We start from the raw sequence: 18368 nt of genomic DNA, 5'->3' as shown, positions 1-18368 counted from the left end.
CTACTTGGTAAGATTTTGTAGGCTTACCTTGTCTTTTGTTCTCTGTTTTGGAGATGGAGGAATAGTGCGGGAAGTCGGCTTCTTTGATGTTTTTGAGTCAACTATGGAAAAAGGAAATGATACGAGACTTAAGTAGAACAACAACCACGTCAGATTTAAGGAAATTGTCCCTCTTTTTTTTTTTTTTTTAATTTGGCCACTTGTGACCTTTGTTGATAGCGATCAGACTCAAGGTGAGAAAACAAACACAGGGCCGCTGCCAGCTCTACTGCTACACCACTTGAAGCACCAAGGAAATGTAGTTGCATTGAGCCATTACAAAACACCCAGTTCTTGGTATCATTTAAATATTACTACAGGAAGAAAACAATCATGTACCCATTGTGGCCGAGCTCTGCTGTTGTGTTGAGTGCTGTTGGGGTTTTTTCTTGGGTTCGCTCAGAGAAATCTTGGGTGAAGAGTCCTTCTTTGCAGGCACCTGACTCGCAGGTGTCCACTGTGAGGGCTGCTGACACTGACTCGACTGCGAGGGAGAGCTCTGGGCTGAAGATGACGAGGAGGAAGAGGAAGAAGACGACGACGAAGAGGACGAGGAAGAGGAACTAGGTGAAGACGAAGACGCGGGGGAAGAAGCTTGAACAGACTGGTGTGGCTTGTGTCCCTTTTTACTGGAGGTGCCGCTTGTGAATGGAATCTGTTTGGCGTCCGGCGTCAGAGGTGGGGAGTGAGGCTGGGACGTGCCCGGCCCCGGGGTCTGCGCTTGCTCTGCTGGGGCGGGGGACGAGGCGATGGCTGGTGATGACTGCTTGGACAGCGGCTGCTGTTTGGACTTCTCCTCCATCAGCTTTAGAGGGGGGGTCTCGCTATTTCTCCGAGCAGGGTCCTCCTTTAAAGGAGCGGCAGGCGGTTTGGGGGCAGACTCCGAACTGGGGGCTTTTAACGGATTGAGACCCTCTTTCCGCTCCGAAAACTTCTTTTTCTTGTCCTTCTTGCCTTTCCCTTGCTTTTGGAGAAACATTTTTGAAGGCATCCACTGCAAATTCTGACATTTTCTCATCCTGAAAGTTGAACATAAAAAGCGTAAACTTTACTTTTCTTAAAAGAAAATTAAAGAAACATAAAATATTGTGGAAAACATACTGATTTTTTATTTTTTTTTTATATTCCTTGCATGGTTTGTTTTTTTATTGCTACTATGGACGTGAAGTCTGTTAATAAAGGCTCAAATGGATTTATTTACGTGCAAATTATTTTTTACAGTTGGTTAAAACCTTGTGGTGCACGGATCAGAGATTTTTGTCACTAGCATCTTACAGTACTGGTTAGTGTGGTTAGCTTGGATAGAAGTCCTAAAAAATTAGCCTTCCTGTTATTTGCACAAAGTCTTGATCTCTCTCACTTTCTGCCAGGCTGAATAAACCACAGACAACTCCATTAAGTCCATAAGCTAAGACTTACTTGCAGCACTGCTTCTTAATGTTTCGCCCTCCAAACTTGGGCTTGTCTAGACAGTTTGTGCATTCGCCACAGTCTTCTGGAACCTGGCAGCCTGAGCACTGGCCGCAGCGGCGGGACCGGCGGCCCTTTTTGGGAGGAGCTTCTTGAACGGCCTTCTGTCGCGTCTCTCTTGGCTTTATGGGAGGAGACTGGGGCTCTGCCTCCTCTGAGCCTGCTACTGATGACTTGTCTGTTAAATGAAATCCAGCACATATTAGCATTAAGAGTAAAAATTTTACACTTTGTTGCTTTTAAGTCTGTTGAGAATGAAAAGAATTCAAAGCAATTCTGTGAACAAAGCCGATAGCTTTTCAAAATGAAATACAAATACCGACGGGAAAGAAACTGAGTATAATTTTCAGTTATCCTCCAAACTGCTTATATGCCACAGTCGGGAGAAACAACCTCGCATAAACTCACATGTCCTAACATGACATAAAAACTAGTCAGAAATGACAGGAACAGAGCAGCTCAGCTCCTCTCACTCCTCCAGCACTTCACTGTGTACTTGTGCTCCCATGGCTGGCTGGATTTCTCTGCTTTTTTGCAAATCAATTTTCAGTACGTGCACAGATGATGTTAGAAAAAATAAAAATCGTGCTCACAATGTCTACGGATGTTATGAGGTCAGACTTGTCTAAGTTTTATTTACAGGCTTGAATCATACATTTTCATGTCAAAAATTACACATTTCCAGATTCCCTATGGTTGTTTGAAACTGTAAATACAACAGCGAAGGAAGGGAAGAAGGAAGGACGAAAGCAAAGGAGGAAGAAATGAAGGAAGGTTTAGAATTTCTCAGGGGAGCCCTTTCATTTTTTAAGCATCATCTCATTAAAACAAGATGTTTTTCACTATTACATGTTTGAATAGAAAGCTTAAAAGAGAGCAAGTCAACAGAGAGCTAAGTTAAAGATGCCTCACCATCATTCCCCATGGAAGATAGGATCTTCTCTCTCTCCTCCCAGGGCAAGGCACTAAGTGTGGGCATATCATCAGGGAACACGGCCCGGTTACGGCCGAGAGCCACGGCTGCACGACGACACACGTGCTTGATGCGTGGACCGCGGACAGAGGCCTCTGACGAGTCGCTCTCCTGACCCTGCACACAAACACAAAACATGAAGCGGGTGGAAAAGGTTTCCAAACACCAAAGGCACAGATGTATGTAGACAAAAGTTCACTGCAGAAGTTCATGCAAGTCTTTACACGACTTGGTGATTATGACTTTTTGGTAAAATAATAAGTTATCTGAGAATTCTGCTGTTAACTGGAATAGGTCTACTTTCAAGTTGATCTGCGTTGATTGGTTGCAAATCTGAAGCGCATATAACCAATATTGGTAATTGTTTAATTAGTGATTTCAGTGCACATACACTGACAGCACCACTCTTTAGTGTAGAAGGTTTTACCGTGAGAGAAAAGGAGCACTCGAGAACTTTCAGTAGAGTTGATTTAGTTAAGCTCACTAACGGTGTTAACCACAAATATAAGATGCTAAAAACTGTTCAAATGTCAACTTCAAAATACTTTGTGTGTTTTAAATTTCCAAGATCCAGTCCTCACAAACCAGGAGTGATGTAGCCTCTGCTTCTAATAAAACTCACAGAAACCTAAAATCAGAAACTTGCCCCACAATTCTGACTGGGCCACTTGAAGCAGCAATGATGAGGATATTGTTAGAGTGACATGAACGAGGCACTGCCAGCCTGTCAAGGAACAAAAAACTCACATCGGGTTCTTTTCTGTATAATAAGCATGATAAGAATTCCCCTCAAGTAATACCCTCTGTGGGACTTTCCTCCTATCTAATTTCAATATGAGTTTCTATTTATGGAAAATAGACAAAGCATCATTCTCACTATCACTCATCGTCACTTATGGGGTAAAGAACAGGAATATGAGAAACAGAAAAGTGAGATTTGAGTTCTGTGAAAACAAAACAAAACAAAAAAAAGTCCAAAACTGACCTGGACCTTGGTCTCTTCGGCAGGCTTCAGCTTATTCTTCTTTATTGCAATGAGCTGGTCTTTGGCCTTCTTGAGGAGTCCAACCAGCCGCTTGTCAGTCAGTGAATGCTGTCCTCCTTCTGGCGACACCAAGGAGACAGGAAGCTGATGTCTGCCTTGCTGCCCTGGAAGGCTAGCTGTCGGCTGGTTAGATGCACTTCGTTTCTCTTTCTCCTTTTCCTTCTCCCCTTCTTCCGTCTCTGTCCCTTTCTCAGACGGTCTTCCTTTCTTGAGGTGGCGGCCTTTAGCGATGGACAAGGGATGGAGCCCTCTGGCTTCTAAGGAAGCAGCGTCAGAAACCGTATCAACCGATGTGGATTTCTTTCTTCCAGGAGTCTTTTTTGGTGCAATAGCGCCTTCTGAGTCCCTCCCATCGATGGTAAACAAGCTGGAAGGTGCATTTGGGGAGCCATCCGGAGTGGACACCTTACTTCGTTTCTCCAAATCTTTCCGTCCCTCTCTCTTATTTTCCTTCTCCTTCTCGCGATTTTTCTCAGACTCTCTCTCCTTTTCCTTCGGAGGTGGTTCTTGGGGAATTGACAAGCTTTTTTCCTTTCCGGCGGTCCCACCTCCTCGCCCCGTGTCCTGAGCACTCGAAGGAAAGAGAGGGAAGAGAGGGGAGGAAGCAGACGATGATGTGTTTGACAGAGGAGATGGGTTTCCTGGTGCCCCTCTTCTGGTTTCAGGTGTTCCTTGCGAGTGCAGAGCCCGAGGGACAGTGGGGAAGGAGCTGAAGGAAGTAGATGTTAAGGCACTCGTGGCTAGAGGGCTTCCAGAGACCCCCGGCAAAGAGCTGGGGTTACTGCCAGAGACGGAGCCTGTCAATGCAGACACCTCAGAGGCACCTTTGATTTGGACGCTGCGTCTCGTCATAGGGTGCGAAGAAGACCGTGGGTGGCCACGATGCGCTCCCGGGACCAGTCGTCTCCTGCGTCGCAGGGTCCTACTGGAACTGGGAGGCGTCTGGTGAGGGGAGAGAGAGCCGGGGCTGCTCCCCGAAGAAGACTGCAAGGTGACAGACTCAAAGATTCGAGAGTGGGCCTCGCTGGGTGTGAAGCGTGGTGCACGGAGCAACGAGCGCTTCTGGAGAGGCGAATCAAAGCGGGACGACGGGGGGTGTTGGTGGTGAGTGTGTTGGTGAAGGGGAGCAAACAGGCGGCTCCCTGTTCCTGCTCCGGTGCCTGGTGCTGAATACGCAGCTGAAGCAGCTCCCCCTGCTCCTGCGACACCTTGGGGCAGCAATCCCACATCTTCAAGCGTAAGAGGTGGAGGACGAAAATTGTCAAATATAGGCTTTCGAATGAGGCCCTCCTTGGCATATTTAGCAGAGGAAAAGTACTGCTGCTTGGGATGGGACAGCGACGTCCAGCGGAAGGTGGGCTCCCTCAGAATTGAGCGATTCCTTTTGTCTGACAAGTTGGACAGCCCCGGTGGCATAAATGTCTGGATGGGCACCCAGGATGTCTGAGAGTGGTGATCACTGATAGCGGCCGTGTTGGAGGAACCAGACAGGGGAGGCTGCGGAGCAGTGAGGAGAGGGGGTGGTGGAGGTGAGGACGGGGAAGAAGCTGTGGATGAAACCTGCTGGGAATTTCCAAGTGAAGAAGAGGGCATCAGCACTCCTGTTGGTGGGCTGATGATGGGCTTTTTAACCCCTGTGGTGCCGCTCTCTCTCGCCCTCGGTTTCTGACTTCCCTGCCCAGTCCCCTGTGCTCTCCGACCCCGCCGACTTCCCTCTGCCAGCACATGCTCTGGCTCAGAAGGAGGTGAGGTGGGCCTCGAGTTGCTTAAGAGATTGGCCTCCCTTTCTCCCTGTGAAGAGGGAGAGTGATCCTCTGGCTCGGAAAGAGCCTGTGTGCCCTCAGAAGCCTGAGAGTCAGATGAGGAGTCATCCAAGCTCGGGCTGCTGGACCTGGAAGACTCCGCAGAAGAGAGCTGCGAGGAATGCTGCGATACAGCACTCGAACCACAAGATTGTGCACTATGGCCAAATCTCCCATTGGCTGCAGCGTTTGTGCTGCTGTTAAGCAGACCAGAAGCTGTCGGCGGGGCGGTGGGGACGGGGGCAGGAGAAGACGGAGGAGGGAGCGATTCCACAGGAGCGGCCGCCCCACTACAAGTAGCAGCGGAGGTAACGGAGACAAGTGCGGGAGACGGGGACGAGGAAGTGGTGGCCGTAGGTTGGGCAGACACAGCGACAGTAGAAGGTGGCGTTTCTAATCGCGCTATCTTTGCATGGGACGCCGGAGTTCCAAAACTGCCCTCGTCCTGGATGAAGCGCTTGGGAGTTTTGATGATGCGAAGGGAAACGGTGCTGACAACTGGCATGATGAACTGCCGGATGTTTTTGAGTTGGGTTTTTCTGATGCCAGCCTCACTGGCTCCCGACCCTCTGCCCCCAATGCCGACGGCTTCTTTCTCCAGTCGCTTCTGTGCTCCTTTCTTAGCACGCTGCAGCAGCTGCTTGGCGATGGTTGCGTCGGTACGTTTGGAAGGAGGGACTATTCGAACGGGTTTCCTGTGCCGGGGGCTCTTCCTGAGCCCTACTGGCCTTCCTGGTTTAGATGCAGTTGGGGAGGTGGGTAGACTAGAAGAGTCCTGGTCTTGAGCGCCGTCCATGTTCCTTATGTTGGGCTCCTCTGTGCTGTGTGGTTCTGTGCCTCTGTCTCCACCTCTGACCCTGAAGGCCTTGTGTTTTCCTTCCCCGCCTTCCATCGAAGCAGACAGCTGGGCTGCAGCTGCTGCTTCAGCTTTGAGCCGCTCAGCTGACGGTGGTCGCCCACGTCTGCGTCGGGGTGCACCGGGCAAAATCTTGAGGCGCGATTTGAGTGGGGCGGTTTTCGTCTCTGTCAGCCTCTTCAGGTTGGTAGCTTTGGATTCAGCCCGGCCTCCTTTAGAAAGCTTTGCCTCAGTGTCATGAGGCTGTGCGGAGACCGGCAACCTCTTGTTGCCCTTTGTGTCCTTCTCATCCTCCGTATCTGTGCCCAGCTCAAATCCAGCCTGCCTACTGTCCTCAGCAGCTGCATGGTTGCCCGTACTCCAAGTTTTCTTACTGTTTGAAGAAGGCGGACGGCCCCTTCGCTTCTCACCAGTGCCAGGTGGCCTCCCGGGTAGCCTTTTCACTTTCTCTGCTGGCCTTTCAGGGCCGTCAGGTTTCGCTTGCGTCGGAGAAGGATATGACAAGGGGGATGGTAGACTGGCAGCAGCTTTTTGAGCAGTCAGGGTCCGTGGTGGGCGGCCTCTGGGCTTCTTCTCCTGCAGGGGTACTCCTTCTGAACACATCAGAAAACACAGAGGGCATTTAGTAAACGTCATTAAAACTGGTGTAGACAGATGGTTGAAGCCTTTTGACAACACGAATAAAATCTAGTCCCATTTTCCTTTTCCATAAAGGATCAAGAACTGGAAAATGTCTGAACCAAATTCTGGACCCCCCTTTAATTTTTTACTAATTAGTACCTGAAGAAGTTGATGAAGGGCTTCGTATTTCTGTTTGTTCATCGGTTGCTCCAAATCCCGCAAATGCTTCATCCTATAAAAGATTTTTTTTAAAATTACATGTATGCATCATTTTCTGCAAAGATGTGCAAAGATATGCTTAATATTAATATGCATATTTTGTCACTATTTTTCCTCTCTTTGGAATCAAGACCTGTCATACATCATTAGAAATGAAAAATGAATGGAGTGAACATTAATTCTTTCGCTCCTGATTCAAGAGAGCCTTGAGATGTGGGTTTGTGAAATCACCAGGGACAATCAGCATCTCTAGGATCCTCACACTGGATATGCTCAGGAGTGGAGGTGAGTGTGTCATTTTATCATGTTTATTTATAGAGGCGTGTGGAGATGCAGTTGAGGTCTTGTTGGCCCAGTTTGGAGAGCAGCTGCTCTCAAAGTGTGTGCAGACATTCAGACTGACTCTGCACCACCTAGGAGTTACATCACCTTGCCAAAAAAGCAGATACCATTAAAAAAAAAACTGATGCACTTCGCAGCATCTGATACAAAATATAGAAAGCTATAATGTGCGCTGCAAAACTGTCTTTCGTCTGTTCGACATGTAAACTGTCATAACGGACAGTAAATACTGCTGTTTACCCTGGCAAGGAACGTTAATCTGAGCATCTGACGCTCCTCATAGAGCATTCGAGCATCTTCATCTTCTTCTATTTACACTTCTCTCTCTTTATCCTCCGTCTTGCTTTAATGCCAGCATCCTCTCCTCTCTCTGAGCAAGCTGCTGCTCCTCGCTGGTGATTTTGCAGAGCCGGGGGGGGGGGGCGGAGTACCAAAGGAAGGCTATGACTCGCTGAGGATGCAGCGAGTAGCTGACATCACAACATCCTTATTTGGGTGGCAAGACGTTAAAGCCGAACGCTCCGATGCATTGCGAGTGCGTATGAATTCTCTGTGTGAACTTCGTGATTCTATCGGTTATCATTTTAACATTTACGCGAGTAAATAAATAAAAAATAATAAAGAAGTACAAGCACCCTGTGCATAAATTGCAAATTGAGATGTAAACAAGCACAACATATGAGTGAGGATGCGGGGGAGGGGAGAGCATGCACACCAGAGTGAGGACCAGAGAATGGATGTAGGAGGATGGAGAGAGAGAGAGAGAGAGAGAGAGGTGCGGGGGAGAGAAAAAGGAAAAGAGAAACAAGGAAACAGCATCTTGACCACCAACAACAGTGGAAACGCAGCACTCCCCTGGGAGCACTAGATGAAAAGGCTTCAGGATTTCAGCATGCCCGTGCAGAAGCTCGACAGATCCCAAACCAAACAGGCCTCCCACGTACAACAAGGCTCCCCGTCTCCTCCCAAAACACATATTCCGCCGAGCTCTCGCTTTGCGCCTACTGACTGCCGAGCACAGAGAAGCGGCGGCGTGCGAAACACAAGGCTCGCCGTGAGCTCAACAGCACGGCGGCCAACTTCAAGAAGTAAACAAATACGCTAGTAGATTAGTGAGGTCACGTTCATGCGCCGCTGTGCCTCGCAACGCTGCAACGGGGTAACAGCGGAGACAGAACTTCCCTTCTCTCCACTTAACTCTCTTGAAATGAAGAGCGGTTTGCATTGTTGCACGCTCTCGCCTTGAAGCCTTCAGCAGTTTTACTTCCTGCTGATCTGCCACTTCTCATCTGCCCGACTGCTGCGCACATTACTTGACAGAAATCACTAATAGGTGGAGAAAAGAGCACCAAGCTGATTCATAGTTGGAGCGAAACTGTTGCTTTCAGGGGATGTTTGGGACTGCCCCTGACACCTGTGAGGCGGCTGGGAATTCGGTTTGAGGTACGCTTCTCTGTATCGTTTTGATGCCGCTTTTACATGTCGAGAGGCAGGCTGGACTTTTATAGCCTTTTGAGAAATCAAACTGATGCAGATAAAGTCCGTATGCAGATCTGAACTTGTTAGGCATTGCCATCCCACACACACGCAGCACCCTTTAGCAGAAATTCAGAAGCCGGTCCATGCAACGTGCAAACTTTATGCAGTCTCTTTAGAGAACACCAGCGACAATCGTCTGCCTTACTGTGCAGTTGATAAAACAACCACAGCACGGATTTGTGATCGGAAGCACAAACCACATCTTATGCAGCCAACAAACACAGCTGTGACAGTTTCACAACAGGTTGTCACCTGTTAGTTTAGTTTTTTGTTAACCGTTTGGTGCAGAATTGGTTTAAATCCAAAAAAAGGCATCCTTTGCCAGCGAATGACAAAATGATGGAGAATTACAACAGTTGAACTGCGAATCATATCACATTGAGAGATGCATTTTGTTCTACAACAGACAGAAAGCTGCAGCTGCATCTGGGAAGCTGCAGTGTTTGTGTCAAAAAGGAGGACTCGGGTCTTTGACGTTGAACCCTGAAGCCACAAAATCCGCAATTTCAGATTTTACTTCGACTCGAAACCTGGAACCAAAGTCTCAAGCATGATCCATATCTGGTGCAATCGGGGTTGAAAGTAAACCAGTGAGAGTAAATCATTTGAGTAAATTATTCATTTTTGTCCCCTTTGAGTTACTGCAGTGTATGCAAATGACTTTTCGTCACAGTAATGTTATGCAAAGTAAGAATGATTTAAAGCTTCTCAACAGTGCATGTCAGTAAATTGAGTTAAAGAAGACATGAAGTGCTGACATTTATCGGCACCATGGAGCAAGTGTTTACAGGAAGTCAGCCACCGGTCTGTTGAACTATGTGCTTAATTTATTAGTCAGGGGGAATTTGTGTATTTTGAGAAGCGAATACTTCAGACCAATTTGTTTTTGTTTGCTGTATCATAAAAAAAAAAAACAGCCTCATTGATGTGTCTCTAGCTGAGATTTATGTTATTGACTTTTGGTCGTGTTCAGAACAAAATAAATGTAAATTGAACTCACTTGGTAAAGTTCTGTAAATATTAAGACTCTTCCAGCTCTTCAAAATAAAATCGCTTCCTTTTTGATTCATTCATATAAGGTTATAACTCTTTAAAGTCTTGGTTTACCTTGATGCTGCTAAATAGAACCAATGTCTTAAACTTTTTAAAACCCTGACCAGTAGCAGTCAATAAACTGCATTATTTGTTGTTTTCAGCCATATAAAAGGATCATGTTATATTCTTTAAGGTTTTATGCTAATAAAGTGATAGCATAGTATTGACTCAAGGTTATCACGCCCAGAGAAATTCACATCGTTAAACAGCGGAGCTGAGTAATGTTGCCTGCTCCCTCTGACACACACACAATGCTACTTCTGGTCCTGTTGCACGTCACAGTACATCCCTTTCTGCCTTTTCACAGTACAGATTTAGTTGCTACTGAGTGCTTTACACATATGTAAATACTTCTGTCGCATGATCTCGAGACCGTTACTGTATCTGTTGATGCCGAGTGACACGGCAAAAGAAAGATCTGTAACTGTGGGTTATTTTTCAGAAAATGTTAGGGTTTCTTTTATATACTGCTCAAAAAAATAAAGGGAACATTTCACTTTAATTGTGTGTGTGGCTCCAAATCCAGGCCTCCATTGGTTAATAAATTTGATTTCCATTGATGATTTTTGTGTGATTTTGTTGTCAGTACATTCAACTTTGTACAGAACAAAGTATTCAATGAGAATATTTCATTCATTCAGACCTAGGATGTGTTATTTGAGTGTTCCCTTTATTTTTTTGAGCAGTATAGTATGCACATTTTAGTTGTCAGTTTTCCACTCTTCCACAGACCAAAAGAAAAAAGGAAGAACATGCTTGTTCTTAAAAAGAAATTTGTATCAGCGAGACAACCCCAGAATTTGTCCACAAAAATCTCTGACTGGTGCAGTGTCCAATTATAACAAATTCCTGGAAGTTTCCCCTCGAGGAAGCAGGGTAAAGTCACTATTAGTCATCTTGTTCTATACTGTAAATGGGTGATTATCTAATTGTTTTTGTATGTCTTTTTGATGACACATCTAGCAGGAAAAAGGCCACAGAAGCGACTCACACCGGGACGAGTGCCCCATCAGACCCAAGCAAAAGGTGAACATTTGCTTTTTTTTTTTTTTTTTGCAAGTGTTCAAACACCAAATACAACTGCTTCACATTTGCCCTTCAGCACACCCCGCGGTGGGACACCTCATCTCCTCATGCGTGAGCCGTAGGACGAGGAGGACAGTTGGTGGACAAAGACAAATGGACTGATGGGCGGCATGACGAACTGTTTCCCAACACAGCAACGTTCACAAAGGCTGGCAGATGCAGACGGTGCGTTTCCACTCCTAAACCAAGCGGGCAGCATAAACTCGAGTTTTAATCAAAATAAAGACAAAGACGACACGCCCACTCCTGATTGCAATCAGAGACGGGGACAAAGTCCGAGGGACACCCCTAGCCCAACCGCCGGAAACACAAAAGGAGGGAAAGACGACACAATTGCCGCCTTTCTCCCAGTCAGGCAACTCCAAAAGCAGAGGTGAAAGCCCCTTGCCCGCCTGCTGTAGCAGAATAAAGCCGTGGATAGGAGGGCCTGGGACTAATTCCCCCACCCAGCGTTGTCCCGTCGGGATGGGGAGGATGGGGGTCGCCCAGCACCCTTTGATATCCCTGCCTGCACTCTTTCAGCCGACGCACTTTGTGAGAACTGGAATGAAAGCAGACACAAGGCTTCCTGCTCCAATCCACACGCCGTCTTGGGAATGGGTAATCGGGTGTGGGGGTCTTCCATTTAAATAGGCCAAACACCTGCCGGACCGAAGCCCCTTCCGCTCAACCACACCATTTCTCTCAAACCGCTGAGGCAAAGAGATATTTAGGTGGATACATCCATTCAACAGCCTTTCTGTATGAATCATTAAACTTTAATAATAACAACGTGCGAGGAGAAAAGACGCAGCAGAAGGTGAGATAACAAAGGACCCGGACAAAGAAGAACCGAGACGAACTTTGCTTGGAGACACGGAAAAAACTGCGGATGATCTCATCTACAACAACATCTACATGCCCAGCCCTCGTAAAAAAAAAAAACAAAGAAGAACTATTTACAATTTGCTCACTTTAATGCCATAAAATCCCTCCATGCACAGGAGGGCAAATAAATGCCGTCATTTGGACAGCAGCAACCAAAGGGCACCCTTTAGAGACACTTAAATAGGCTTAGTAATCCATTCCAAAGTGGCAGCTGTCAGAAGAAAAGTTGCTCTGCCTCTCAGACGGGGATGTGTGTGTCTGAAGTGGATTTGGATTTTTTTTTTTTTTTTCTGCCTGGAAGGAGGCGGGCGGGGTGACCGAGTGTCCGGCTGGCGCTCTGTTCGGGGTTGCCCCATGAGCTCAGTGTCTTGCAGTGAGCCTGGACAACCCTGCCTCGGTCTGGCCAGACAAGCGCTTCACACTGCTTCTTTTTACAACTGATGAAGTCACCATGCTACGTTACCCAAACTTGATGAGGATTTAATAGACTAATCTGTGCCCACACATTAAAATTGTGTTAAATGCGAGAGTGGCTCTTATTATAAAGAAACATCTCCTTATACGGGTTTTATGTTGTATATAAAAAAAAAAAAAAAAATCAAAGCAAGCCAATATATAGCAATAATATAGTGCCGCTTAAAGTGTGAGTAAAATAGAAGAAGAAATGCACTAATACTCCAGAATCTCTAAACAGTTTAATGTGTGACATAATAGTCTAGATTGCTCCAAATTATTTATAATCTTCCATTGATAGTGTATTGCAGTAGATCTCAGAAGATCTGATTATCTCTTAAAGAGTCGCCAAACACTAAAGTAGCATGGTACAAAGATTTTTTCTTCTAGCTGACAAAAACTTAAAAATGTAAATCAATAAAATCTGATATTGCACACTTTAGGCTCAATAAAAACTCAATGGTCTATCCATCCTATAATCCACCATTTTCATTGTTAAAGGGGAAGTTTGGATTTCTTTGAGCTAAAGTTTTGTGAAAGTATTATCTGTAACAGTTCCTTGTAGCAGCAGTAGAAAGTTGACACACAGCAGTGAAAGTGTAGCACATTGAGGAAATCGCCAGAGTGGTACCATGGACAGAGCACAGCCTTCACTGATTTTAGCTATTTAAAGCTACTCACTAAAAACTTTCACATCTGCTGAATACAATGCTATACTAGCTGTAGCAAAACAAAATACAGGCAAGTTTGTCGCCGTTTTCTCAGATGCCAACATCACATTGGCCAACTTTGTCAGCACAATGAAACAGACGCTCTCAGCTTAGAAAGCAGAGCTGAACTTAACTAAACTGTCTGTAACGCTGCATCCAATAAATATGAATGTTTACAGGTTAGGCAGTTTTAAATTGCTGGAACAGGTGTCCATCTGTTACGTTCTCACCACTTTGAGGACGTACCAATTTCTGTTCAAGCTCACTGTAATATCTTTCTGTTGCAGGTAATTAATTATTACTGATAATACCTGTAAACTCCCTCACTTCAACATAGTTCATTGAATACATGGACTGGTTAGTGGTATAAAAAAAGCATTTTTAAAAAGTTATGGTTTCAGTTTACTAAAGTCTCTGCAGTTTAAATTGCTGTTTAATGGTGTGCCACAAAAAGTACCAGAATGATGAGAGGTCTCTCAGGCAGAGAGTAGTCCTGCACTGCTAGGCACCTGGCTAAACTAAGGTTTCTATACTTTTCCCTCACCTACTGTACAAGAAAAACAAAATAGATACAGCTAGGAAAAACAAGGACTCATGTTGCCCATCACTCTTATTAAGGAACCACAGTTTAATTAATACAGTGTGCAAGCTACAAGCAGTGCGTACCTGTTATGCAGCAGGTTGGCTGCTGAACCTGCTAACCAGTCCTGTATTACACTAGGAAGAGAATCAATGCATGACCACTGGAACTACCAGCCAACCAAATATTGCATCTACCCAGCTCTTAGCAAAGGCTGCACTGCAAAAAGTACTTAAATTAAAAACAACTTGCAGTATCAATTAACAATTTGCCTAATACGCATTTAAAATGTACACACTAGATTTAGCATTAAATTATGCATTTTACTTAGGTTTACATATAATAACATTAAAAAAATGAATAAATACGTATCAAACACGTAAAAAAATAAATTCACAATTTCCGTCTCAAAACCGCCCCTCACAACCTCTAACTTAATATATATAAATACTGACGTGTTTTGGTCAAAAAGGTGTTAGAACAGAGCTCTGAACATGAGCTCCTAACCTGCTGGTAAACATCCCCACTCAGTCTACTCCCACTGCAATGAACGCATGCTGCACATCATGAAGGAGGAAGATGGTAGTTCGCTAACGCGAACACACCCCCACATCACACGGTCCGTCTGGAAGGGGCTCGTTGTTATTGTAGCCAGCCCTACATGCGCACTGTCACCAGCAAGCCTCTTTCCGCTGATAAACCTGCCCGCAAAAAATGCCCATATGCTCCCGTTATACACCGAGCAGTGCTATATTCATTGTGCAGCGTGAAATCGGGCGTCCTCGCCTCGTGTAATAAGCCAGATATTATGTTTGTATTAGCTACGTACTGACTGTAAGGAGAGGGGGAAAACATGTCCACCTCCCATTTTCCTATGCATCAGCAATAGCCCCGATGGCTAGCGTGGCGTACAGCGTAGCATGGTAGCTGTCTTAGCTTATCACCAAACAGAAACCATTTACATTTGTGTGTGAGCCTTGCTAACTTTAGCCCCTATGCTTCCACTCGACTGCGTAGCGATGAACCATTCGGAGGTAAACACAGCAACCTCCTGAGTACAAAACTCAACTTCACCAGCGTTTCCGACAGAAGAATAATGGTGTACTTTGGGCTAAGGTATACAAACAGCTAGCACGCGAGCTAACCAGGCGAACGTCGCTAAAAGGTTACCACCTCGATGCAATGAGTTAGCCCTTTTAGCTTATTTTGATACTACGGGGCTATTTAGCTGCCAATGATTTACTCCTAGAAAGCTAAACACGGGTTAAGCGAGAAGTGAACAACCAGTGCAGAAATACGCTGCACACAGCTAACTTCACGTTAGCTCATCATAAACCACAACTGTACTCTCTCGCTTCCTTTAAGTTGCCTTATTTTTTCTACGCATTACATGCTTACTTCAAAGACAGACATGCTAAATTTGGGTGTTTAAATGCTAGTTAACAGTAGGCCAGTAACACCAATGCTTACATGGGACGTCAACTTTTACATTGTGAGTGAGAATGAATTTTCAGGAGAACATATAGAGCTCTGGCGGCTCTACATCAATTTAAGTTATCTAATTAGTAAACCATAAGTACTGAAATAGGTGTAAGGTGCCTATTGACTTGCATTTGTTCCGTATATTAACGGGACTCTAGGATGTAATTAACAGTGCAACACCGGGGGTTTCTCTGCTGTGGTTTGGCTAACAGAATAATGTTAGCTCCATCTAAACTGTGTGGATGTAGCATCTCTTCTCCTCCGAAAAGAAACTTTCCTTCATCTTAAATGGTTGAGCTATACAAAAAAAACTTACTACCTGTGCTTTTTCTAACTAAACTTGCAGCTGCAGTACGTTACAGTATAGTTAAAGGCCACGCAGCTCAGTCAAAGTTAACCGAGCATCCTTCCAATGACAAGTTTTGGGGGCTGTAACCGTTAGCTCCTCTCCTCGGAGGGACCAAGCGGTCCGCCAACCGGCCCGGGTGTCTCGGAGCTGTCTAACCCGATGCTCCCGGCTGAGTCCCGGGCTTACCTCTGCGCTGCTAGAGTCGCTCGATTCCCCCAAAACATCCCGAAATTTCTGCAGGTTGCTCCTGATAACCGAAGAAACCTGTAGTGCAGCGTCAAACCCGGGTCCGAGTCCAGCGGCGTTTGGCTGGGCTCCCGATACGCTCCGCAAAAAGGCAGTAACCCTGATACGGCCCGCTCTCCTCCCGGTACCGGAGTTGCTGCTCCCTCCGGGCCGAGCAGGGAACCGCCACCGACAGCTGTGCGCCATTTTACCTCTCTGCCTGTCTGCCCCTATGATCAGATACCTCGGTGGGCGGAACCCTAACCAAGCACTCCACATAAACAACCTCTACCACAGCGCTCCGTTCACACTGACGAGCTCATCGTAATGCATGTTGCGGGGCGACACTGAAAGAACCCGGACAATGCATTTTCTTAGCGGTCCTATTCAGGATCTGCATGGCTGAATCCTAATCAGGTTCAGGGGTTTTGCCCGGGAAATAACTCAAAATTTAAACCACTGATCTGGGACGGATTGTTAAATAAGGCGTAAAATGTGTTTCAAAAAATCCTAGTGGCACAGCATATTCAGAGCTACATATGTTTAAAAACCACACTTGTGTTTAATAAGTGACTAGAAATGCAAAACAATCATTGTGAGTATAAAAGGCAGGTTGTGTCAAAACTATTAAAGTTGGCAGAGCTTCAAACGGTGTGCTGCTTTTGTGCTCGGATGTTGGATTTGCCAAGGTGCCAATCGGAAATCCCCCCCCCCAAAAAAAGTTTTCTGAAGCTGGAATCCTGACTGGTAAGTTCAAAGGTTTCCAACCATCGACATGTTTAGGATGGGAAAATATTTTTCTTCTTTCATTGTTATTTTTTGCTTGTGTTGTTTACATCAACAATCTACTTTCATGAAAGTCTCCAATAACACCAGAAATCCCTAAATTTTCCAAATAGGTCAACTACATTAAACTGCATTAAATTATCTAATACCACCCTTAGAATGCGAAGTCAAACAATACTACAACTGTTACCTTCAGTTGATGTGGAAATGCTGTTTAGAACAAAATAAATTACAGTGTTTGTTTTTGATCACATTTATAATAAAACTCATTTAACTAAAGTTTATTTAGAAAGCAGCTTATAAAAACCAAAGCAAAAAAAAAACATCCATAGCTATTTAGACCTTTTAGAGACCTTTTGAAATTAAGCTTTTTGTGCAAAGTTGAACAAGATGTCTGCTGATGTTAATTCAATATCTAGAGGTGCGGCGATCATCTAGCAGCTGAATGGCTTCGTTCATTTCCTCCGCTGCCATTGCTAAAACTACAGACAAGCTATAAGCCTATAACGGCGCAGAAAATTTGACGTCATCATTCACAACTCTTCTGTTCGCTGATTGGCGAAATTCAACCAGAGGAATCCAAGTCAATGGGAGAAAGCCCAGACTGAGCTGTCAAGATTAGAATCGAGTGGAATTGGTCTGGAAGGCAGTGGCCAGGCTAAACTACAATACTTTGTTCTTCAACGGTAATATAATGCCAAGTAAACACGTAATGTCAATCCAGTCATCCTGCACACTGCACCTGGCACTTTTTTGGAGAAGAGGAAGAGTCCTCCTCCTGTCATTTCACATCCATCTCTTGTAATCCAAATGCCATTATCCTGTCCCTCTTTTACAACTAGACAACCTGTATGTTTTTAAAACAGGTAAAAAAGAAAAAAGTTATACATTAATGAAAAACAGTGCAAGAAGACTGTATACCCACTTTCTCCTAAAATGTTTTTGCAATAAAGAACTATCAGCCTTTTTCTGGCCAGCCAGTATGTATGGATTTTAATTGATCAAGCAAATTAATCATTTATGCACCTTTATGGTGCATGTCCCTAACCCTAACCCATCTATAGATGGGACGAGACATGCATGCTAACCTGCTGTTCTGCAGCTTGTCCTGCATCTTGGACCCTCCATAAGACGTCTTGGACGTCTCATAAGATGAAGCTTATGAGACGAGCTGACGGCTGATATCAAAGCAACCTGGGCTTCCTGCACACCGCCGTGTCACAATGAAGGAGATATTCATGCAAAAGGAGCAACGATCAAGTATTGAGTGACTGGAGTGAACGCACTTTTTATTGCACCATACAATTCCATATTAAAAATAAAGCCTTTATCGACTATATGGGATCATCTTCTGGAAAACTACATTTTGGGTTTTCATTAGCTGTAAGCTATAATCATCAAAATTAGGTGAAGTAAATATTTTGAACTACACCTCTAAAGAACTTTTCAGACATTTATTTTTCTGAGATGTATGTGTATCATTCTACATCGCATTCACTGGTGGCAGCATCATTAGAAGAATGGTTTCTTGCCAGTTGCTGGTTTCGCTGTTAAGCGTTTGAGATATCTAGAAATACAGGATATCTGCTGTGTTTTCATAGCTTCTGCTAATTACACCAGGTAAAGTCAGTATTGAAGGCCCACAGGTCTAGACAGGCCTTTTTAGATCGTCTGCAGCCACCACCTTTTTTCTTCTTAAGAGGGTTTCAAGATTTTTATTTATTTTTCACCACATGCAGCCAAAACCTACTCTGCACCTTCACTGATGATTACCATGGTCAAGATTATGTTTAAGACAGAGTAGCTGTTTTCCCTTTTTACCAGAATAA

The 18368-nt window shown here is 45.0% G+C and overlaps 1 protein-coding gene and 1 long non-coding RNA gene across 4 annotated transcripts in view; one reads left to right on the top strand and one right to left on the bottom strand.

Annotated features, from left to right (window-relative positions):
• kmt2a (lysine (K)-specific methyltransferase 2A) overlaps positions 1–17506 on the bottom strand; it is a 44241-nt gene extending 26735 nt beyond the window's left edge. For all 3 annotated transcript variants that reach the window (XM_014974913.2, XM_014974916.2, XM_014974915.2), the window contains exons 1-7: positions 15715–17506; positions 6966–7038; positions 3468–6778; positions 2422–2599; positions 1459–1687; positions 379–1058; positions 28–101 (exon numbers count right to left, since the gene is read on the bottom strand). In XM_014974913.2, coding sequence (XP_014830399.2) covers positions 28–101; positions 379–1058; positions 1459–1687; positions 2422–2599; positions 3468–6778; positions 6966–7038; positions 15715–16032 — 4863 coding nt within the window. In that variant the 5' untranslated portion in view covers positions 16033–17506. The remainder of the gene's footprint in view (positions 1–27; positions 102–378; positions 1059–1458; positions 1688–2421; positions 2600–3467; positions 6779–6965; positions 7039–15714) is intronic.
• Positions 8652–12481, top strand: LOC106908738 (uncharacterized). Its single transcript, XR_001415885.2, has 3 exons — positions 8652–8810; positions 10965–11027; positions 11104–12481. It is a non-coding gene; the product is annotated as an uncharacterized LOC106908738 (long non-coding RNA).
• Positions 17507–18368: the final 862 nt, after the last annotated feature.

This window comes from Poecilia mexicana, unplaced genomic scaffold, assembly GCF_051168715.1.
Source record: "Poecilia mexicana isolate PSO_F unplaced genomic scaffold, ASM5116871v1 scaffold_13, whole genome shotgun sequence".
NCBI lineage: Eukaryota > Metazoa > Chordata > Actinopteri > Cyprinodontiformes > Poeciliidae > Poecilia > Poecilia mexicana.
The sequence above is the reverse complement of the archived record's forward strand: the minus strand, read 5'-3'. Positions and strand labels throughout refer to the sequence as shown.